At 40.4% G+C, this 23,712-nt stretch overlaps 1 protein-coding gene across 10 annotated transcripts in view; it reads left to right on the plus strand.

The window, feature by feature from the left end:
- Positions 1 to 23,712, plus strand: part of nectin1b (nectin cell adhesion molecule 1b) — a 152,063-nt gene that overhangs the window by 106,635 nt on the left and 21,716 nt on the right. For 4 of the 10 annotated variants that reach the window (XM_063492391.1, XM_063492394.1, XM_063492393.1 and 1 more), the window contains exons 6-9: positions 6,774 to 6,921; positions 8,597 to 8,663; positions 14,577 to 14,672; positions 20,478 to 20,579. In XM_063492391.1, the coding sequence (XP_063348461.1) occupies positions 6,774 to 6,921; positions 8,597 to 8,663; positions 14,577 to 14,672; positions 20,478 to 20,579 (413 nt within the window). Of the gene's footprint in view, positions 1 to 6,773; positions 6,922 to 8,596; positions 14,467 to 14,576; positions 14,673 to 20,477; positions 20,580 to 23,712 lie in introns of those variants that run through there. The other 6 variants (XM_063492397.1, XM_063492395.1, XM_063492399.1 and 3 more) reach the window with 4 other exon arrangements.

Genomic DNA, 23,712 nt, shown 5'->3' on the forward strand with positions numbered 1-23,712 from the left:
TGCCAAACTGTTTTCAGATTAATGACAATGCATAGGAGAAGAAACAGCAGTGGAGTTACTGTATACTTCTAAAAATTCAACATCTTTCACACAAAACTATTGGACAGTCTGTCTATAACATTGGTATATGCTTATTTCTAATTAAAGATCTCGGTTGAATGGATCAGTAAGCAGAATGCATAGAAAGCTCTGTAGCTTTAAAACTAAGCCATTATACCTTGACAGCAGCTACTGGCTTCCTGAAGTTAATAAATGAACGCAATTCACTTCCTGGAGTGATGCTGCGGGCTTATTCCCCCATTAGGAGGCAGTGGTCCACCCATTCCAATCACTTTTTAATTAGAACTGTTGTTATTTGGGCTGTCACAGGGGGTAATACCTCATGACAGCATCAGCTTGGCATCCAGCAATCTCATATTCATTGACAGGGGCTTTGGTGCTGCTTACTGTTGCTTCATCTACCTCACTGGACCCAGCGGTGCATCAGACACCTCAAGCTAATATTTGTGGTTACATGGAGATCTCCAGCTCACTGTGCTGGCTTTGAGTGTCATCTGTTTAACCATGGAAACAGGCTGTGTTTTTTATTTTTCTTATTGAAGATTGGTGATTACTCCCCCAGACTGCCTTAACGTACCATTGAGTGGCAAAATGTTTACACAAGAGTGAAAGAGGCTATAAAGGGAAACAGGATGGCTCAGCAGACATTTATTCAGCCATGCAGTGATATGAATCCATTATTACTGCAAGTGTCAGGAATGTATTAAAAAAAGAAAAAAGAAAAAGAGAAAATTTGTTATTATTATAGTGTACTTGCAACTTTTTGTTGTTGTTGTTATGGCAGCCCAGCAGGTGCAAGGTAGTTAGCTTTGTAATGGGCTTGGTTTCATCTTAATAGACACATCACATGTGTTAACAATTTGTATTTAATGAAGTGCTGCCCTCTGTGGAGTGATGTCGAACAGCAATCAGACACCATTACAATTCCCCTGCCCCCTTCACCTCCAAGCTTCTGTCTCCATTTTGATGCATCGGGTCTGAAAGGTGGCGAAGAAACAGACCATCAATGCGAATCTAGGTGAAATGGGATGCAGACCTCTCCAGAGGGTAAACTACTGTGGAAAAGACGATGACATCAGGAGCCCCTGCTCTCAGAGGAGAGCGCTCTGGAAACATTGAACTTTAACGAGATTACCAACTCAGGGGAGGGGTAGGGGAACGAAACAGCATGTACCGCTTGGAGTTGGCAGCTTGAAATACAGATTTATGAACTCCATTAAACCACATTTCTTTCTCTTTATTGGGCCTGTAGCATTTACCCATTGCGGAAAAGACTTGGAAAAAAATCTCTTCTAGATAAATTACTAACAGCCTGGGCATTTGGATCCCCATAAGGTAACGGTAAAACCCGTGAATAGAGAGATAAAGCTAGACACCTTGCCTGCTTTGCTGTGTTAGTTGACTGGCAACTTGTGCAAGCAAGGTAGAAAACCAGTCAGTGCGGTGTTTGGAACAGGTTGCTGTCTCAGACTGGCATTGGTGGTGTGGAGTTGGCATGGGTTACTAGCCAGACTCTCAATCTGTCCACTTGAAAACTCCCCAGTATTGCTGGAAAGTATTACGGCCCCTGTGGAGGAGATAGCAATTACAATTTCTGATGGGAGAGAGGGAGAATGCCAGGAGCCACATCCATTTTTGGAGAGTGATCAGACTTATGCCTGGATCATTTTTTGCAAAACACCACTACACAAATGTCCTCTTAATATTGTCTGTGTGACACCTTCTAGATTCTGACCTTCATTCTGCTTTACTGCTTTTTTCCACTTGCCAGTGATGAATTTATATGTATAAAAACTGTGAATTGTCTTACCTGTGCCAGTGTTTAACAAACCATACTGGGCTTTTGGAGGCACACAGTAGCGATCTGGTTAAAAAAAAAAGAGGGAGAAGAAAATGCTTCCCTTTAAATCCTGCATTGCTCCGTTCTGTGACAGATTGGATTTGGAGTGGGCAAAACCTGCTCCAGCTGGAGGCTGCTCACCCTTTGACCTCCTACCTGAACTCTTCCTGCTCTGGTATGTGTGACTAACAAGTTCTATGGGAGACTGGTAACACTAGAGCCCACATGTTTTGGCTATTGAGTACAGCTGGTCCTTGAGATTACACTGTTTTCACTCATTTGGACACCCCAGACGGTGAATTGCTCTGTCACTCTGCATGTAGTTTACATTTACTCAAAAAGGGCTTCAAGCAATAATGAGAAAACAATCACTTTTCAGGCCAGAGCTTCAGCTCATTAGCTGAATTTTTTAATAAAATGATGCCAGGTCTTCCCTAAGTAGCAACCGCCTCCTGTTGGAAGCATGTATTAGAATCTGTAGGATCAGCCTGTGAAATGAATCATCAAATGCAAAGCTCTTATTTACTGCGTCCTCCCCAAATACCATGGCACCTCTGGCTGGTCTCACATCTAAACTCCACAGCAAACAGAACAACCTGCTGGGTAGAAGTTGCACTTATCCAACGATGCCTACATAATAGGTCATCAGGGAATTTTGACGCAAGCGTAATGCCACAAACTCTGTTGCAGCTGGAGAACTGAATGTAGTCCTGTCACTGAGATCTATGTTTGAATACAGCGGTGCAGAAAAGAAATAGCACATACATCTGGTGCAGTTCAATGAGCACTGGAGAGTAGGTGTGACAAGAATGAAGGTTACCACCACCTCAGAGGGAGCTGCAGCCTCGAAAAAGCCAAGGTCAAGTTTGTCAGCTTAAATGTGCTACAGCGGTGGAGTGACAGCACAGAGAGAACTGCTGCATGGATGAGTGCTTCACACTTATTGAAAATCAATAGCAATCTTTCAGTGGCAGCTACAAAACATATTTGAACAACGGACTTTACTAAAAAGAGTTGATTTCAGATGATCAGATTTTATGCAGGTTTTCCACTTGTAAAAAAATCAAAGGTCAAAGGGTTATTTGATCTTATAGTTTATGGGTATTTATAAGGGTCTCTGTGTTTCTGGATACGGTGACTTATCAATGATAGCCAATATCTTTTATCTTGGAGTCAAATAAGTCAGTAAATATTAATCTTTTAAGACCTTTGTAGAAGACACAAACCCTATAAGACTTGTGTTTCTGTTTGTTCTCCATATGTTCTTCATCCAATCACAGATAAATAACAGAAGATGCTCTACTGATCTTTTTAGCCTGCTTTTGCTTGTTTTTTTGGTAGCATTACCTGCAGAAACTCATGTTAGAGACAAGTGTTTTCAGCTTTTTTTTTCTCTTTGACTAGAGCTGAAAAAAGATTCTGAATCAATACACTGAAGTGTCAATATTCATGTACTCATTCACTTTGAAGTCTTGCCTTCCAATATGTGCTTAATTGCGATATCTAAGAAGTTTGTTCAAATGTTGTAATTAAAAGTAATAATTTAACTATTAATTTTTCTGAGATGCAGTAGCATTTTTTAAAGCAGGTACAATAACACTTAAGTACATGACATCGCTTCTTATATCAAGTACATATTCAAAACAAACTGAAGTGGTTGTTTTTATTCCAAGAAAAGAACCTTGTCTATTCCTAACATTTTCTAATGCTGAAAGTAAAATTTGTACTTGTGTCAAAGCAGAGTGTCCTATAGTGTAGAGACAGGGTGCATTGGATAACCACTTTATTTGTTTTGATCCTTATTGTGCTTTGAGTTGGGAGGTTTTCTTTTTCAGTGTAATTTTTTTCCTTCGTTGTTTGATGACAACACAGAAGGTGAACATAATGCCAGGGCTGGTGTTATAACTGAGAATGAGCTGAATTCAGTCCCCATACTTGTTACTGGTTGGTGATCCAAAGCTTGTTTAACCCTTATCATTGGCTGCTGTGTACCGAGTGGGAATGTTTCCAAAACACATCAGAACTTAGAGTTCCTGCTTTCTGAGATTTATTTATTTATTTATTTAACTCAACTAATTCACCTTCAAAAAGTCTTTGACTGAAAGAAACATGTTTAAGTACGTACTGTGGAAGAGTTGCTCCGACTTTTGTGATGAAGTTATGCCAACTCAATTCTAAAATGGTGTATACTCTCTAAACATTTTTTTTTCATCAAAGCAAGATCCATAATATTTAGAATATTTATTTCACCGAAGGCAAACATTGTAAATACTATATTTTCAATTCAATTTTATTCAGTTTTATTTATATAGCGCCAAATCACAACAACAGTCACCTCAAGGCGCTTTATATTGCAAGGTAGACCCTGCAATAATACAGACAGAGAAAAACCCAATGATCATATGACCCCTGTGAGCAAGCATTTTGGCGACAGTGGGAAGGAAAAATTCCCTTTAAACAGGAAGAAACCTCCAGCAGAAGCAGGCCCAGGGAGGGGCGGGGCCATCTGTTGCGACCAGTTGGGGAGAGAGAAGGACAACAGGATAAAGACATGCTGTGGAAGAGAGACAGAGATTAATAACATGTATGATTCAATGCAGAGAGGTCTATTAACACATAGTGAGTGTCATATCTGATGATTGTTACCAGTAGTGATCCTTTAAAGTAGAACTCATGGACAGAAAATGCAAGTGTTAATTTTTTTCTCCAGCTATATGAGAAACAAACAAAGCACTCAGACTGCGCACCAGATGGCTCCCCCAACTTTATGTGTTAGGAGGTGACAGTGTAAATCCTGTGTGTCTAGTGCCTAAGGCTCCACAACAGGGAAATTGCATTCTGATCCAGTCCACTCCTGTGTGTATTAGTGTTATACAACACACTATTGTGTCTGGCATTTGCATTAGGGCCATGAAATTCAGCCCACTGGCTTTCACTATGTAGTGCAATGAGACAACAGTAGGAATTCCGACTTATCTATTCCCGTGCTGCAGCAAGATCACATTTACGCTTGGTCTTCAAAGCTACTCCACAGCCTTTTTACTGAAATGCATCACAAAAAAGAAGTGTGTGTGAGTACAAGAAAACCTATTTGCTTTCTTTTAGTGTGTAGATTTGACACGATGCGACTCTTACGTACCCGACGACGACAGAAAATTAGATCAGCCATAGCAACCGTGGCATGACAATCTGATGGACACGATATATAATCACCGACTTTGAGGCAGTGTGTGTTGGGTACAAGGTAGGGTAACGTGCTTGCTATTGTGTGGCTGTATGTGAAGTAGTCCTCTGTGTACCCATCATTATGGGCATTGAATCAAGCAAGCGGGGGCAGTTGAGAAGAGGGCTCCTGGGAGGCAGGCCTTGTCCTGTCACTACCAAAAAGGACAGACAGATAATAATAGAGACATCATGAGGGCAGGAGATAGGCTTTCCTTTTCAAAGTGGAAGATAGTGAGAATTTGCAGTGTCCCATCACAACAGGCTCACATCCACTGATTGGTCCCTGGCCTGTCTTAAAAAGGACGCCTTTAACTGCTCTTTCAAAGACAACAGATGCCAGTGCAGTGTTCTTCAGAAGCAAAATATCATACATACAGTAGGATTCTGAAAAGAGATGGCTGTTCTATTTTAGTGTTACCTGACATCAGTTGGGAAGACTTGCACATTGTAATAATTTACCTTTTTGACTGCGTGTGTGACAGCAGATGTATTACACTTTTGATATATTCAGACCTCACACAGAATGACTCATTGTTTATCAGATGTCAAAGCATAAAAAAACAACAGGCTCTCATGCAAAGAAGGTGCAAGAATGTCTCATTTCCTTTAATATATTTAGTTGAAAGAATTGTACGTTAACATCAAAGGATATATGTTTTTCAATATTTTCTGTAAATGTTCCCTCTGGTGCTGGTCAAAGTTTACATTTGACTGACATTAAAAAAATAAAAAAATAAAATCATATATATATATATATATTCTACTCACCAGAGAATCAAGTTTTAGGGATTGCTTTGTTTTATTTTTTTCATTGCAAACCCTGTGTATTTTTAAATTAAATAGCTTTGGCGTTATCAGCAGTAGGGAGACAGAGGTATTGAACAAACTCCAGAGAGTCACTTCAACTATCTGCAATGTTTACTGGATTAGACCTCCATGTTGTCTTCATAACTCAGTTGAACCGACTTTTGTAGACGTATCTCTCTCATCTTTTGCTCTCAACTGAATTAAATGAATTGTTTTGCTTCTGAAACCACGCACATTTTTTCTCTGCTACGCTGGAAATATATTTTGCATTTTGTTGGCCCCTGCTGGCAATGACTTTAAAGTATAATAGCATTGTTGTGCTCTTAAGAGTGCCTTTGGGTTCACTGTCAAATGCAAGCCAATTTAGGCTTCTTTTGAACAGATGATGGAGCACACATTAGGAATGCAACAGCAGCTGCTGAGTGACCACAACAGTGTGGCATTCATGGAGTGCCAGGACAGGCAGGACAATGGTCTCATCCTGAAATAAGTCTCTGAAAATATTGTTTGGATGTGTTTTATGAGAGAAAAACCTCAAGCCTGACATATGTTGTGTCAAACGGTTTGTAAAGGTTTTCTTTGGACAATAGCCTGTTGTTTTGTTTTTGTTTCTCTTGAGTGCATTGCTGCTTTGCTTTTGAATTATTTTAACCTTTTGTCCAAAATTTCTATTAATAACAGCATAAAGTTGGACTCCCTCTGTGATAACAGAGAAGTCTGTTTGTCATTGGTATTGTTTTGGAGGCTGTAGTTGATTTTTCTTTTTTAAAGTTCATCCAGGCAGTGTCAATTACTCAAAGAGCACATACTCTGACACCGTTATTTCTCCTCTTGTCTGCAGAGAAGCCAATGGCGCAGGGTCCCCCAGGTGGTGTTATCGGGATCCTTGGAGGTGTTGTTGCCATTGGACTCATCATTGGCGTGGCTGTTACTGTTGTCATGGTCCATCGGCGGCAGCAGAAGACCCGCACTGAGACAGATAATGACCTGTGAGTACCAAGCCTCTCCTGGAGAATATTGCAGGGGGATGGACAGGTGGTAAGATTAGGTGTGCACTCTTTGTCACTCCACGAGAGAAAAAACACTTCGAAAAGGACGAAACTCTTTTTTAGGAGAGTAAATGTGTTTGGAGACGGAGGAACATGCTGCAGACATGTCACTGTCTCATTCTCATTTATTCTGGGAGCCAGCAGTCTCCTTTCATAAAGGTCACGGTATGAAAATTAATTTAATTGCACTAAAAAAAAGCACGTCTATCTTCATTTACCAAAGCAGATAGAATCAATGATTTTTATTAAAGCAGCTATTAAGTGGTTGCTTGATTGTAATGTGGGCTGCAATGAGCCCATTTCCCATTAAAACACTATTGTTTTAATCACGGCTGATTGCAGGAGTATGTACTGCAGAGTCTTCTCGGGAAACATTTGCTTCTGTTGGATGGTCACAATATTGTCAAGAAGTTAAAGGAGATTCCTTTGAGATTTTAAAATTTGCAGGAGGTCCAGAGGTCGGGTCAGCCGTTTGTAGAATTATGCAAATTCATTTTAATTTAAACAGTAATTATAGTATGAACGACTTCTTTTCCATCGCTGCTTTTGCAAATAGATATACCTCAAATCGAGCACAATTTGGCAAGGCCTGTGATTCAGATCTAATGGTGAGGTATCCTGCAAATGTAAACTTTGTAATGTATTCTCAAATAGATGGTGTAAGACTTCTTGCATCCATTAAGACATTCAAACTGCTGAAGACACATTAAGGGGCCTTGTAACTCTGATGTTATTTACTCTGCAACACCTCCTCCGGCCAACCAGGTAATTTTGTTCTGTCTGCAAACCAGGGCCCATGACAATTTTCAGCGTTGCCAGCTGCTGCCCATACACAAAGGAGAAAACAGAAGTAGTAGAGGGTGCAGCTGAGAGAACAATAAGCAACAGAGCTGTGAAAATCTAAAATAGCTTTTTGCGTTATTTCGAGGTACTAAAAGTCTCTGCCATCTGGTTTGGAGCAATTGTCAGAAATCTGTTTTCAATGAAGAAGGAAACAAGCATTCAAGTTGCGTCCTGCTAATTCCCTTCATCTAAAACACCTGGCCAGGACAGATAGCTCAGTGGTTGCCAAGGGTTTTCATGATGCTCTTGGCTATTCTGAATATACAAGATTCAAACCACATTCCCATGGGAATGATGCTGCTGTGTGCATGAGCTGGCTATCTCTCTCCCTGGGATTATTACCAAAACAACTGAGGTTGGGGGGGGGTGCAGAATCTAGCTCAGTGTGCACATGAGCCTTTACTTTAATCAATTCAGATGATGAGATTACAATGCTTATTTTAGAGGTCCCCCTCCAGAATCTTCTAGCTTATTTGATTATTCAAAGCGGTGATGCTAACATCAGACGAGGCGTTCTGCCAGGTTTTTGGTCTCCGCCGGCTGCATGTTGTGGTGCTCTGTGGTGGCAGCAGGTCCACCAAGTCTGAGGCCACGCAGACGCAGAAACCACACTGTTTTTAGCTCTCTGCATTGCCTTTCAAGATAAATGAAGCACACAAACTCTTACCGCTCCCATTGCTTTCTGTCTCTTTCTCCCTCCTTGCTAATCTATCTTTCTTTCTCACTCTGATGCCAAAGTAACTGCTCTCTGTTTCCCACTCCACTCCCTCAGCATTGCTGTTGCTGCTGTTGCTGATAGTTGTGTGACACAGGGTCCTGAGAAGCCAGAGTCCCCCACAAGGAAAGTAGAGGCTCCTGACCCCAGTCTATCCCCTGCTGATCCCTGTACTCCTGGATCCTCTATTCTGTTGCCTGCATGTAATGGTGGCCTGCAAGTGACATACTTGAGCACACCATTGTGAGTGCTGAAAGCAGCAAATGATCAATAATCATTCACTAACGAGTCACACTGCACTTGATGCCTAAAATTTGAGCAATTTCTCTTCTTGCTTTGACAGCATACAGCAAATAAATACTTTGGAGTGAAATTTAGGCTTTACATATCAATCCGATGAATGGCAAAAATAAACTCTTACATCAAATAACGACAATGATGTTTGGAAAAAAGAAAGAATGAAAATAAAGCTTGATGAAAACAGTTCCACGACCAATTAAACCTTATCAGAATTCTTTAGATGGAAAATCCAGCTCCACTTAGAGTTTATCAGATTCAGGGAGCTTGGACAGAGCAGAATTACAAGGCGAGATGAGAGTTAACATACATATCAAATTGTTAATCAAACAGAAATCCGCAAGCTTATAGAGGCTTTGTTTTACATAAGCTGATGCTGAGTGATAATGTCTTTGACAGACCACACTGTCCAACCTCTCTCCTCCACCTCTTGCTCTTTTCCCTCCTTTTGTGTGCATGACTCTCATCAAATATGCATGACAACAGTTGTGCCAGTGCTGTAAATGTTGTTGTTTCCCACTAGTTTGGCATGTAATGCTTAATGTAGTGAAATGTGATTCAAAGCTTTAATTGTTCATATGAATTTTTGTCATTTTTCTGTGGCTTGTCATCAAATATGTTCAGTGTCTTACTCAGAAACTGTTTACTTGTTCTCGTTTAACCGTCTAACTATGTGGATGCAGAAAAGTTGCAAAAGAATGTGTGGGCCATATTTCAATGTAGGGGGATATTCATAGTTTTATATGAGTGTCTAATGTCAGAGTAAAGGGGAAGCATTTAGCCAGACTGTTTAATTCTGCATGTTGATGAGCTGTTAATCAAGCCTGGGCATTTGATAACATGCCTGACTGCACCGCCAGTCACGCCTCTGTTTGCCCTAACAAAGCAGCACATGATGTGACTCAAAATTGGTCAATCCTAATAAATCACTGGCCCTTTAGAGGCTGCACTGGCACAATAGTCAACTGATTATCAAAATAGATGGGCATTGTCAAAGGCGATGTTCTCAGAATAATATGTTCATCGCTCTGTCTTTTGCCCGGGTGTGATGTATGACCTCCAAAATGCAGAAGAGCACTGCCAATTGTGGCCAAAAAACCCCCCATCTTTTGAGTGTTCCTGACATACAGCTGGTGTTGACACAGTTGTAAATACTTGCTCGCATAAATCACTTTGTTGCCAATTTTCCAGTCATATTTACAACAGTATCTGAAAAGTATTGCATGCAGAATGTAAAACGGATGTTTAACCATGAGCCCATGTCACGACACAACCATGATTAATTTGAACTGAGCACAGGTTTCAAACTTGTTCTGAGACTGAAATGTAGCATAACTGGAGGACATTTGGACAAACAAGAAGTACACAGTACTACTAAGTCAATGAAGTTAGATTTCATTTTGAGACGTAACGTTAGCAGAAGTGATTTGTGGAGACGTGATTTGTTTTTGTGTACCCTTTGGTCTATAAACCAGTCACCAGTGCTTTTCACTTTTGCTGTGTGGAGACCTTTTAAATGTGATAAATGGTAATTTCTTAATGGACACCTTCTTGCTTTAAGCTGTAACCAAAGTAGAACTGTCTTTCTTGTCTTTCTGAGTCGCTCAACATGGACTGTGTTGTACTCGGTGTGATTTCAAATTATTTGCTATTGTTATTTATGCATAAAAAAAAGGTGCTTGGTTTCTCTGTACAGAACGTTATACATGCAGTACAAATGTTTATAACAATCACCTTACATCTATGTTTTTGCATAGTAGTGTGTGTACACTAGTAGCATTGCCTGAGGTGTTGAAAAAGGTTTGAAAAGTGACTGTTTGTGTACAACTGTAAAGTTAAGTGTTCTAAAGAGCAAAATTTTCCCCCAGCAACAGAAGTAGTTTTTGATAAACTTGTCAAAGAACAAAAACACCATTTTGCTTCATTCTTGTTTTTTTCCTTTTTTCTCTTGTGAGAGGAGAAAAAAAAGCTGAGCTTTGCAGAGTAATTGTTGTCCGCCTTTTGAAAAGATCGGAGCTAGACAAAGCATGAAAGTAATTGCCTCCTAAAGATCAAATCACATTTATCCCGTCTTGCAATTAAAAGTATCATTAGCATTTAAATTGCCAAATAAGATTGTGATCAACAGAAATCAATGAGAGCACCGAGGATCGGCTCAAACACTCCACGTTTTTTTCCACGAGCAGGGCTGCAGCCATACGGTGGCTCTCTAATCCAAACGCTTGTGGGAATGCGACACTTCACTTTCTCTCACATGAAGTGGACAGAAAGAGGGTTTTCTGTCACCTTTGAGAACATCTTAATTCTGAGTGTGAGCTCGAAGACTTCCTCAATGGTGCGAAAATTTCAGATAGGAAAGTCACTTTTTTGTGAGTGCATTGTAAAAGTCATTTTCTTTGCTGTAAATCTTCCCTCACAGACTACTCTTCTCAGTTTAAGGATTAGTTATGTTTTCTCCTTGCTATCCCCTTTAAATCTCCCCCTAAGCTGCCCTGAGCCTTTTGTAGCCAACAGAGCGAGGAGGAGCAAGGTCTTCAAGGTGGATGTCTGAGTAGGAAACACTGCAAACTTGAATGTAGCTTATGGTTCCCTGCCCAGTGCTTTCTGCTCCCCACGGGCTTGTGTTGCTTGTCAGCTTTCATTAGTGTCTGCGTTTTCACAGAGCCAACGCCCCCATGCTGCCTGCATCACATTCAGCACTAAGGAAGTACGAGATGCACATGTGGTGGTCAAGCTGTGCGGGACCGCAACGTAGCTTATTAATGACTGATTGAGATCGCATCATCTGCATTCCTGAAAAGCGCACAGATCTGTAGCAGTGAATATGTCGCTCATTTTTACATGTGAAAGTACAAATATTAGTAGAAAACATCTCTAATATTCAGTCTTTTTCAGGGGGTTGATATATTATGCATTACACCTTTTCAGATTCCAAAATCGTAGTTTGAACAAAAAGCAGGAATTTTAAACCAAGAGCATGTGCACATATTAAAACATATTTTTTAGTTTAAAACTAACCCAACTTACTTGCTGTGAGAATAATAATGGATTTTCTGTGTGAATAAATGTGAGCTTGATATCAATATTTCAGGTATGTTCATTCTGCTTCTACTTCCTAATAATGTGGTTTAGATGGCCATGGATAACAGCTGGCTAATTTAAAATCTGTCTGATCCTCTGACCACTTCTTTTGGCACAACACAGAGTGTTGCGGTGGAAGATCTGAGCAATTACTTAGAGTTCCAAATTATTTTTGCTAAAGGAAATTATGGACCTCAACTAAGACATTCAAACCCAAACTAGAATAAACAGTAATCTTCAAGATTATGATTGCTTATTTTCCTTGATTTTTGATTGTGGTGCTAATGGACACTGGTTTGACTCACAGTAAAACAGAGACAGTGGATAGAGTTGTTTTTGGATATTTTTCAAAAGTGGCTGCTACATCGTAACATGCAACCATTAAATCTTAAAAATACATTTTACTTTTGACCTTTTCTTGTTTTTTTTTCTACTTCCTCCCCTACAAGTATAGTTCATTAATAATATACATACCAAGTTCTTTATATTATTAATATCAAATATGGAATTGTGATGCCGACTGAATGACCGGCCACACACATGCTGTATATCTATCTTGGTATTTTCTTGCGTGAGCTGTAGCTGTAGCTGTGCTATATGTTTTCCCTCTCTGCACACACAGCACTTCATGAAATGCTTGTGCTACTTTTTGGTCTGCTTTCCCGCCCTTGTGTCAAACAGTAGTGACAGTCTATGCACTGATGTTCTCCTGAGACTGCTTCTTGTGTGTAGTGTGATTACAAAAGTAGCTGGATTCAATCAAGAAAGGGAGGTATGACAGGGAGAAAGTTGTTGCCGTGGGGTGGTAGTCATGAGACGAGGGAATTTCTTCATGTTTGGTCAGATTTAATAAACTCACTCTGCATAAGGGGCCCCAGCACACTACCTATTTGAACAAGCTCCTTTGCAATAAAATGCAATCGTTGGAGGTCCTATGGGATCAAACGTAAGTCCAAAAAAATTCAGCAAATCAGAATGCAAATGGTGCATCATACATAAAAAAAAATCAGATTTCATCCTGCTTGAATAAACCTGTCGAATCCCGATGATGCATAACTGATTTATCTCAAACTACAGTAAAATCAAAATCCAGTCGGGCATAATGTTGTAATGCTGCATGTCCTTTTATAAAATTCCAGTTAGGTCATTGCATGATGCTCATTAGTGTTATGTTTCAGCAAACTGAAAAAAGGCTGTTATTTGTTGTCTCACATACACGAGACAGACAGAAGCAAAAAATTACACTTAGTATCACACATTTCATGGATACAAATGATCTTGTCTTGTCTTAAGTTCTCACCTGTATCAGAATCCAGTCAGTCATAAGCAGTGAATTATAATACTTTATAATGAGCACACTGCTGTACCTGTGAAAACCGCATTCCCACAAGACTCATAATTATCTGTCTCAGAAAAAAATGGATGTTTCTCTTCTCAAGACTCTACAGCGGAAGGCGTTATTGTTGAAGAGCTAGTGTGCTGCACGCTGCCTTTCTGTGCATTTGCTGTGCCTCTGTGCTGCAGGCAGGCTGAGGAGGGTGCCACATGAATCTGGCAGTGGCACGGCAGCCCTGTCTGGAGACAAGGTGATACGGACTGGAAATAATGAGCGTGAAAGAAAGAGTTAAGAGGTGCACTCATGCACAAATTTTCTGCACATTAAAACGGCAGCATGGCCTTGCGGAAAGGTCATGTTATTCAATAAGGACGTGAACCAGTGCGAATGGGAGGCGGGAGGAGCTGGAGATAATGCATGTAGGTACACAGCTCAGTGTCTGTGCTCCACTTCATTATCTTTGATCACTCCTGATATCATGTCAGAATACGACAGATGACATCTGACTGCCAGCGTGTTTGAGGCAAGGGGTTTTCTTTATAATGATTCCGTAGCAACAACCCTTCTGCTTCCTTGTCTGAAATAATTATACAGATACACATCAAACTATTTCAACAGAATGCTTTCAGTTACCGCTGTCTTTCCTGATCACATTTTATTTCAGTAATTTTCTATAATAACTCAGAATGACTCTGTACAGAGTGGCTTTTACCTCCATCGAAATTTGATTGTTGTTGATTTACAGAAAACGGTTGCTTACTCCATTGTTAATAGCGGCGTGTAAACGAGCACAGGTGTTCAGTTTTTGAGGCTTTGTTCTTACCCAGGTGTGCCAACAGAGGGGTGGGGTGAGTGCCTTGGGATTAGAGGATGTTAGTACCAGGGCTCCTGGTGGAGAGCTGAAGCCGCCTGCCGAGCTCTCCGTGTCACAGCTCAGGACTATATGTCAAACAAACAGTCGCTGCACAGTAGGCAGGGTGTTTGTCCACGTGGCACTCTGGATGAGGCTCAAACCACCCTTGACTCACACATGCCCTTCTCCCTGCCCCCTATACCCCCTCCATTCCTATCTCCTCACTTCAGTCCAATTACAGCCTACTCTCATTAGCACAGTGTCTCTCCAGCGAGAGCCTTTGAAAGGGCAGGGATGGCTGCTGCTGCAACAAAGCCACCAACACGAGATCTATCAAAATCCAAGGAAAGAGTGAAAAAGGCAAGTGCAGGCAGGACTTCTCATTATAGAGTGGTGTAGAAGGTGAGGGACGTAAAGAGTGGCGATCCCTTACTGTGCTGAGTGTCATGTTATCTTTTTACTCTTTTAACAGGACTGACCTCCCACCTGCGCACAAACCAGCCCCTCCTCCACCCAAAAAGAAGAACAGTGACATGAAGGGACACTTGACATCTGATGACATCCAGGTAAGCTCCTCCCCCTACTTCTTTTCCTTGCTTATTCTCCTCCTCTGTGGCTGATCCAACACAAGGTATGACAACTTTGGCAGTATCTGTCTCTTTCATATGAAATCCAAGCCAAAATATATTTTTAACAAAAGAGCAAAAGCAAAGTAATGTTTTTTACCTCCATATATCTTTAAGAGCAGCGAACCAGCTTAGGTCTTTTTTTGTTTTTGAAAAGTTATTTTCATTTATTGGATTTTCAGGTGAATTTTTAAATTGCAAAAATGTCAGTTTAGTGCTGTGAGCCTTTTGTGTGTGTGTGTGTGTGTGTGTGTGCGTGTGTGTGTGTGTGTGTGTGTGTGTGTGTGTGTGTGTGTGTGTGTGTGTGTGTGTGTGTGTGTGTTTCTCATCTTACACAGCTGTCCAAAGCAACTGTCACAAAGACGGTGAATAAAATTAGCTGAATATAGAAATGTCACATTCTCCAAGTGAAGCCAATGACATGTAACATAATTATCCATGTGTGTAATTAATTTCGCTCTTAATAAATAAAGTAATTGTCAGTGGGCAATTTTTGACATATAAATAACGACCTTGCACTGCAGCAGGGATATGAAAAAGAACTTTGTTGCTTATAAAAGTATTGTCAGAGATTTTTTATCTGTACTTTGAATATGCAGTGCAGAGAGTCTTTGACATTGTCCATTTTATTATTTAATCACTGCACACAGTACAAGTGCAGTATGTTAAATGAAGTTATTCTGTTTATAGCTTAGTAAATGAGTGCTGAAGATTGCAAAGTGTGACTTGAGTTTGATAAACAGCTTAATTTCTCACAGACTTTTAACCTCAAGACATGTTTTCATCATTTTAACAAGCAGTGTTTTTTATGTTAATCAGTGACAAACTTACTTGTCACTGATGGGAATCTAGTGATTCTCATCAGTGATAATTTGTTCATCCCAACTTTGAAGACTGCTGCTGAATCCATGGAAGTTGTACTGTCTGAATGTACAATAACAGACATGCAGAGCCTGGAGTGGTTGCACGGGAACCGCTTTTTACAGTGCTCCCTCCCGGTGAAGTTACTTCCTGGCAACATTAAAGAAATATGCAATTTTCTCAAGTCCCCAAATTTTACTGTCTCTAATTCTAAGCAGATTTGAGTATACTCCATTCAGACCTCATTTATATTGTCAGTACTGGAATGTACTGTCATCTGGAAAAGATTAAAATAATAATTGATGGTGAAATAGTGCCAATAACATCTTTAAAAGCAAAGAAAAAAGTAGCAGTCAATCACTGGTTGTGTTAATGGCAAAAAAATTGAATAAAAGTCACATGCTCTAATATTAATATATCGGGTGTATTATATGCAGCCAGTATAAAGTAAGATGGCCACTCATGTGCTCTTCCACGTTATGAAAGTGCAGTTAAACCTCAAACTGCCTTTGGTGAAAAAGTATTCTGAACATGCTCTTGGAATTTGAAACCTCACTTTCCATGGTCACACTGAATAGCCTCCCTATTCATGTTTGGCTCCCGGTCTGTGTGGCCACCAGAACATTTTTTTTTTATTTCTTGTCGAGCTTCCATGAGAACACAATCCTTATATTGCATTAGGCTGTTTAAATAGCACAGAACCAGTACTATGTAACTGTATTCCTGGAAGTTCTGCCTCAACCAGCCCGATAGCTTTCCAATCTGCTTATTGCAAACTTTACTGTAGCACAAGCTGTAGTTTAGGAAAACAAAAGTTACTCTCATAATAATGAATGTGCAGCACTATTTACATGTGAAGTGTCATCAGGAGTGTGCAGAGGTTGCAGTGACTTTTACTGTTGTCAAGGACTACAGTATGTGAGAAACTGAGGAGCTAAAGAAGTAAAAAAAAATGGAGCTATGAGGCTCTGAATAATTAAAGATTCACCTAACTGTCAAGTTGGTCACCACCTATCAGCACCGCTGAGAATTTAAATCAAACTTTGATACTTTTCATAAGCCCAAGGTCAAACTGCTAGGCATCTGGGCAGAGAAAGTCGTGGAGAGAGGGGAAATAATGCACTCTTCTTCCTGCACAACTACTGCAGAAGATTACTTGAGCAAGGCATCGTAACCCTGACTGGTGATTAGTATAAAAATGAGGCTTTAATGGTCACATTACAGGATTTAATGTGTTTGGTTTTATGGCTGCCATTGCTTTAAAAGAAGGTGCACACTCAGCAAACTTACATCTGGATAGATAAAAGTAACAACAAAACCCCAAAACAAAACAAGAAAACATCACGGCAGGTTTATGAGTAGAGAATGCATAGATAAGCAATCCTCCCCCCACCCCAACTCCCCAATAAAAGGTTAAAATGTCCAAGCAGATCCTGGTGTATGGATAGCTTCTTTTTAAACATGCTTTTATGAACTACATTTTCAAAATGTCCATAAATACAAACAAGTTGTTAAGAAATAATCTTATCTACAACTTTTAATCATACCGTATACCAGAAAAAAAAAGTCTCTTGGTCGTGCCTTCATCAGTTCAGCTGGACAAGTTCATGCCCCAAAGCCTGTCAATCATCATGATTAGCTGTTCTTTAAATTATACTGATCAGCATCTGCAGAGCCACCAGGCAATTTGTAATGACATAGTTCTAATTATTGTTCGCTGCTATTTTTTGCTCCGGGTTTAGCTTTTCAAGGGTTTCCTTTTGAGAATGAACTCGATGAAAAGCTAAGAAATGGACTATTTGAAAGAGAAATGAGATCAGGGATAATTTTTCACCTTCAAATGTAGTGAAAAGATTTTGTGGGTTATGCAGCATATCTGAATGTTACAACTGGTCTTAAACAGCTTGGTATTCGGGCATAGGTTGCTTGGTCACTTCATTGGGCAACAGAGCCAAAGTATCAGTGTGCGCTTCCTACAATTAAATGTTGTGTATTGCTTTGAATTAGACTTTGAGAGCCAAACTCACTATCAGGGAGTTAAGCGTCTTTATAGCTTGAACAAACATTTCCCCCCAAGTAATTGCATATGAAGTCTGGCACTCAGCTCACTGTTTGACCACTCAACCATTAAATGCTTCACCTTTTGATGTAATGTGAGTAGAAAAGTTCACACCACCCAGATGCATATTGTCATTCAAAAGCTTTTTTTTTTTCCTTGAGTGGATGAAAAAAACAGATTAAACAGAATTTGCAGGTATGAAGAGGGAAAACCATTGTTCAGCAACCATTATGAGTCTCACATTTTCATTGATAACCTCATTGTTCTGAGTGACTTTAATTTCTTTCATTAACTCTTATTTCTTTTCATTGCAAAATGTGCAGGTCTGACAAACGTTTTATGAAGGTTTCGCCTTCATTTGTCATTAAAATATTAATTAATTCCTTTATGCCATTAGGCATCTCTATAGACTGTTTTGAGTACCCCACCTAAGAAATCCTTTAAAGGTACTTTGATGTCAGAAGCATCAAATTTTGCTTTTGTGATTATGACAGGTTTTGACAGATCAATTAGAAGTACTCTGTGGGAAAAGTCTAAGACAGACAACCTGGTGAAAAGGAAAACTATAGGAGTGGCCCCCTTTCCTCACACAAACCCACCCTTCAAAACACTGTGCCTATTATGCCACAGAAGACTGGTGAAACAGCCAAATCTTGATTTCTAAAGTGAGAACCTTAACCCTCACCCCTTGTAGATTTACAGTCATCATCATACAGTCATCACCCAATCAGAATCTGAATATTTATCAGTCCCTAAGTGAATTATGTAAGGAAATTATAGTGCAACTCAAGTTGTTTTGGAATTTACATATACATTGAGAGAAACCTGCAATTAATATGAACCTCAAGAAGCTTCTCCAGATTTCCACATAACTAAGTCTTTCAGGCACCACATGAAGATACAGAACCAACTGACACAGTATAGCTCTTCAGAAGAAGTAGGTCAATTTTTCTAGGATGATTATACAACCTACCTGTCAACCTACCTTGCCAAGTGTGCATGTGGAAGAGCACTGGAGGTGTTTAATGTCTCATTCTCACTACCCTTTTAAATTAAACAAAACCATAAATAATGTGACACCACCTGTTGTTTATCAAGACTTTTATGTTGCATGTAATAGGTTACAGATTACAATTGAGTTGGCCTGAATTGATTGACTTTATTGGTTTTCAATCTTTTCCTCTGGTTCACATTGAGTGCATTGATGTTTTCCCCCTGGGCAACCATGATTTACTCTGTACGGTCATGTTAGTGCCCTTTTCTGATTTCTGAGGTAAAATTTTGTTGAATTTCCAGCACTGAAAGGAACTGTTGTCCAGCGACAAAGCCACCTGCTTTGGTGTGGTCAACTGGTCATAGGCGTGCTAGATAGGTTTCTTAGAGTGATTTGACAGGTTGATGAGAGGGGGTGTAAATACAGACAAGAGAACCACATGAATGGAGCCTGTTTTGATGTCGACACAGCTGTTTTAATCCATTCCTCTGAATGGTAAAGCAGCCAAATTTGTGCCAGCTGCTTTGCAGATCTGCATTGTCCAGTAATACACTAACAGAAGCTACAGTGTGCAATCATGCAAACCAACATACTGATCGGATCGTCGTCAGTCTACAGAAAGACTTTGGTGTTCAGCAAAAAGATATTCATCTACAATCTCAATGTAACTGTAATTCCCCAGAAACTGTGATGGATTACAATTTAAATTATTTTATAATATAGTACCATACTCCATTAAAGGTAATTAGTCACCCTTGAGAAAGTGACATATGTTGAATGGTCACCACAGAACATCATGCTCAAGTCCACTGATTAAGGATGTAGGTTAATTTTGAATTTAATTCACAAGGTTTCTGAATCTACCTAAACCCCCTCTTTATTTATGCAACACTTTGAAACAAGTTTTTGTGTCTTTGAGAACCATATTGCTGTTTTATTTGCATAAATAAAATAACATCTGATTTATTAGAAACTTAAAGAGCCTTCACCCTAAGCAAAAAATAAATAAAGAAAACATGTGAAATGAAAATTTAGCATTTGTACATCAACCTTAATCCTTGAAACACAGTAAAAATGTGTCCCTTATAAAATATCTATACAAAGGGATTTAAAGAAACATTTAAGAATCAAAACAGAACACCACTATAACTTAAAAATAAAACACAGTTTAAACCTTTTTGAAAACAAAAGTAGAAAATGTAAAAGCAGAATTTATGTTATGTTGCGCTGGACTACATACATTTTCTTAGGTGTACCTAATAAAATGTCTGTACCATATTAAAATGGTTTCAGTAAGCCTCATCTACATAGGCAAGCTATTTTTTTTCAAGTTAAAAATAATCAGATTATGTCAGGTTTATGTGAGAAATGAAATCCCTCTGTAATATAGTGGCTATGTATCTCAGCTAGCTCTTGCAGCTTTACAGTTACTTTAGCATTTCAGCTCAGATGTTTCAAAAGTTTGCATCATATATTTGTGTGATCTGGAAGTGATTCATTTGACAAAATAACTTTGATGCACATAATAACTTTAGGTTCAACGGAGCTGCTGAAGTTCAAACTGCTGTCAAGCTGTATTCTCTGTCGGATGCGAGATTAACGTTGCTGATTTCTGTTCATTACCACAGACACAAAAAAAATGTGAGCAACAACTGTCAACATAATGTTTTGCTGCTGATGTGTTTTAATTAATGCGCATGCAATAAGAGGTAGCAGTTCACACTCATAGACTAATTGCAAAGTTAACCTTGGTGAGGACTGCAGAGCTGGCTGATCTATCCCGGTTTCGAGCTCATTATAAGTCACGCTGAGCTCTTGGTGTTTCCTGTAGGTGGTTCATCTCGACAAGGAGGAAGAAATGCAGAAGCTTCCTCTTCAGCCTCCTTATTACGACATGGCACCCTCTGAGTCGACCCCCTTCACCGATAAGCCGGTGAGTACTGATGCCATGAGCGGAGTCACGTGAGCTTCACTATGGAGGGGTCATCCACAGCTGCTGCCTTTGGTCAGTAGTAACTGCTGCTGAAAGGGTGAATATTTGGTGAGGTTCTGCTTGGTGGTATTGTAGACTTGATTTACAATGAACGGTGCTTCTATACAGTCACTGAGGAGCTTTCATTTTTGCTTGTCTGGTGTTATGAGTAGATGCTGACCAGTAAATCCACTGGGCGGTTTGACTAAGCTTCTTATCTCATCATCAAAATCAGCACCTCTCATCTTCTATGTAAACCTGGCCAGCCGCCATCCTCTCTCTTTCTCTCTCTGTGGACGATTTCATGTTCTGACCCCGACGGCCTGCCCTCTGCCTCACCTCCCCTACTCTTCCTCTAATCCATCGTAATTACTTGTGGGTTTGCCTGGCAACCGTCTGCAGATACGTTACAGTGTGGTGCTCCACAGTACATCATCACCCCTGAGTCTTAACTGTTGACTATGAAATGTTTGACTTGTTGTATCAGATGCCTCTGCTAACTGTGGGGAAACCTCCCTCAGTGGCACAGATGCTTGAGAGCACTGAGGGCTTTATTTGCTTTGGCAGCATTTCTTTCTGAGATGAATTTAAAAAACAACGACAACCAGGATTTTAGACAATTTGTGTGGATGTGCAAGCTTCTGCATGTTGTGTGTGCTGGCTGAAAACAAAATCATTTTCACTGTGTCTCTTGGTAATGTGAAAATTTGTAACCACACCATAGCTAAGTTTCTTTCTTTCTTCAGTCTCAGTTTTACTTATTTGGTAAGCAGTGTCGTGCAAAATGCAACTTGCTCAAATGCGTAACAACACGTGGGTATCAACTGTATCTTAATGAGATCAACTTATATTCTCCTTAGTTTTATGCCAATATTCCTTCACAAATCCAGAACCATTTGGAAAGTTATTTACAATTTTGATAATTAAAGGTTAAGCTGATATGTTGACTTAAGTCAGGTTGTATGTGTTACCCTTGTGCATGATGGAACTTCACAATTCAAATTAAAAGCCACATCAGTGTGACACAACTGCTGACATGCTATTCTCTATTGTTTCTGCTTTTTAGCATCCCATTTTCTGGCTACTTGAAATCATGACAAGATATCAGTGTATCAGTGTACAGGGCCTGCGTACTTACAGCCTACAGACATGTTTTAAGTAGTGCTGCCAGCGTTAATCTCGTTAAAATGGTGTTAACGCTATAACCGCATTAACGCGCCAAATCTCTGTTAGCGAGTTAGCGCGGATCACCCCGTGCATGGGGCTGCACGGCGCTAACAAGTTAACGAGCTAACCGCGCTAATGCGTTGATGCCATGCCGTCTGACATTTTGTTAAAAAAAATTATTCAGAACTTTTGAAATTGCATCTTATACATTCTCACTTATTGAGGACAGCAATTCTAAAAGCCTATTTCAAAAGTTTAACTATTAAACGCAAGACTTGTTTTTATACAAAAACTCCATTCATAATGTATAGTGACTGTAGTCAAAGGAGTTGCAAAGAAAAGTGTCTGGACTTCTTTAAGTTGCTTGAAGACGTTTCACCTCTCATCCGAGAAGCTTCTTCAGTTCTAAGGTCAAATGGCCGAGAGTCCCAGATTTAAACCAAGTGGGAGTATCCCCCCAAAGAGGGACAAAGGACCCCCTGGTGATCCTCTAATCACATGAGCCAAGGTGTGAAAGTGGGTGTGGGACCTACTCAGCCAGGGTTTCGGGTGTGCTCATTGTGAAACCTGGCCCCACCTTGCCATGTGAATTCCTGAGGTCAGATGGCCCAGGATGTGAGTGGGCGTTAAGGCGTCTGGGAAGGGATCTCAAAACTGGATTATAGATGGCAGACAGTTGATGTCGTAAACCACCGCCTCTGTTCAAAGATGGTCGCTCACAGTGGACATAGATGGCCTCTTTCACTCCTCTTTCAAACCATCTGTCCTCTCTGTCCAAAATGTGAACATTGGCATCCTCAAAAGAGTGACCTTTATCCTTAAGATGCAGATGGACTGCTGAGTCTTGTCCTGTGGAGGTGGCTCTTCTATGTTGTGCCATGCGCTTGTGAAGTGGCTGTTTGGTCTCTCCAATGTAGAGGTCTGGGCATTCCTCGCTGCACTGTACAGCATACACCACGTTGTTAAGTCTGTGTTTTGGAGTTTTGTCTTTCGGGTGAACCAGTTTCTGTCTGAGTGTGTTGCTGGGTCTGAAGTACACTGGGATGTCGTGCTTGGAGAAGACTCTCCTGAGTTTCTCTGATACACCGGCTACATAGGGGATGACAACATTGTTGCGTCTGTCTTTCTTATCCTCCCTCGCTGGTGTCTGATCTTCTTTTCTGTGCCTCTTTGCTGACTTTATGAACGCCCAGTTAGGATAACCGCATGTTTTGAGTGCTTCCTTTACGTGTGTGTGTTCCTTCTTTTTTCCCTCAGGCTTAGAGGGAACATGTTTTGCCCGGTGGTGTAGGGTCCTGATTACTCCAAGTTTGTGTTCCAGAGGGTGATGGGAGTCAAAGAGGAGGTACTGGTCCGTGTGTGTGGGCTTCCGGTAAACTTCGATGTTGAGGTTGCCATTCTCTTCAATGTGCACAGCGCAGTCCAGGAAAGGCAAACAGTTATCCTTTGTGTCTTCCCTGGTGAACTTGATGTTTTTATCCACGGCGTTAATGTGCGCAGTGAAGGATTCCATTTCTTGTGTCTTGATTTTGACCCAGGTGTCATCTACATATCTGTACCAGTGGCTGGGTACTCTTCCTTTGAAAGAGCCAAGAGCCTTCCTCTCCACTTCCTCCATGTAAAGGTTGGCTACAATAGGTGACACGGGGGAGCCCATGGCACAGCCATGTTTTTGTCTGTAGAAGCCTTCGTTGTATTTGAAGTATGTTGTGGTAAGGCAGAGGTCTAACAGTGTGCAGATCTGATCGGGTGTGAAGTTGGTCCTGTCTTCCAAGGAGCTGTCTTCTTGTAGTCGTTTTCTGACAGTCTCCACTGCCTCCGTGGTGGGTATGCAAGTGAAGAGAGAGACTACATCAAAGGACACCATGGTTTCATCTGGATCCAGGGTAAGTTTTTTCGACCTTGTTGGTGAAGTCGGTGGAGTTCT

This window comes from Pelmatolapia mariae, linkage group LG14 (genome assembly GCF_036321145.2).
Source record: "Pelmatolapia mariae isolate MD_Pm_ZW linkage group LG14, Pm_UMD_F_2, whole genome shotgun sequence".
Taxonomy (NCBI): Eukaryota; Metazoa; Chordata; class Actinopteri; order Cichliformes; family Cichlidae; genus Pelmatolapia; species Pelmatolapia mariae.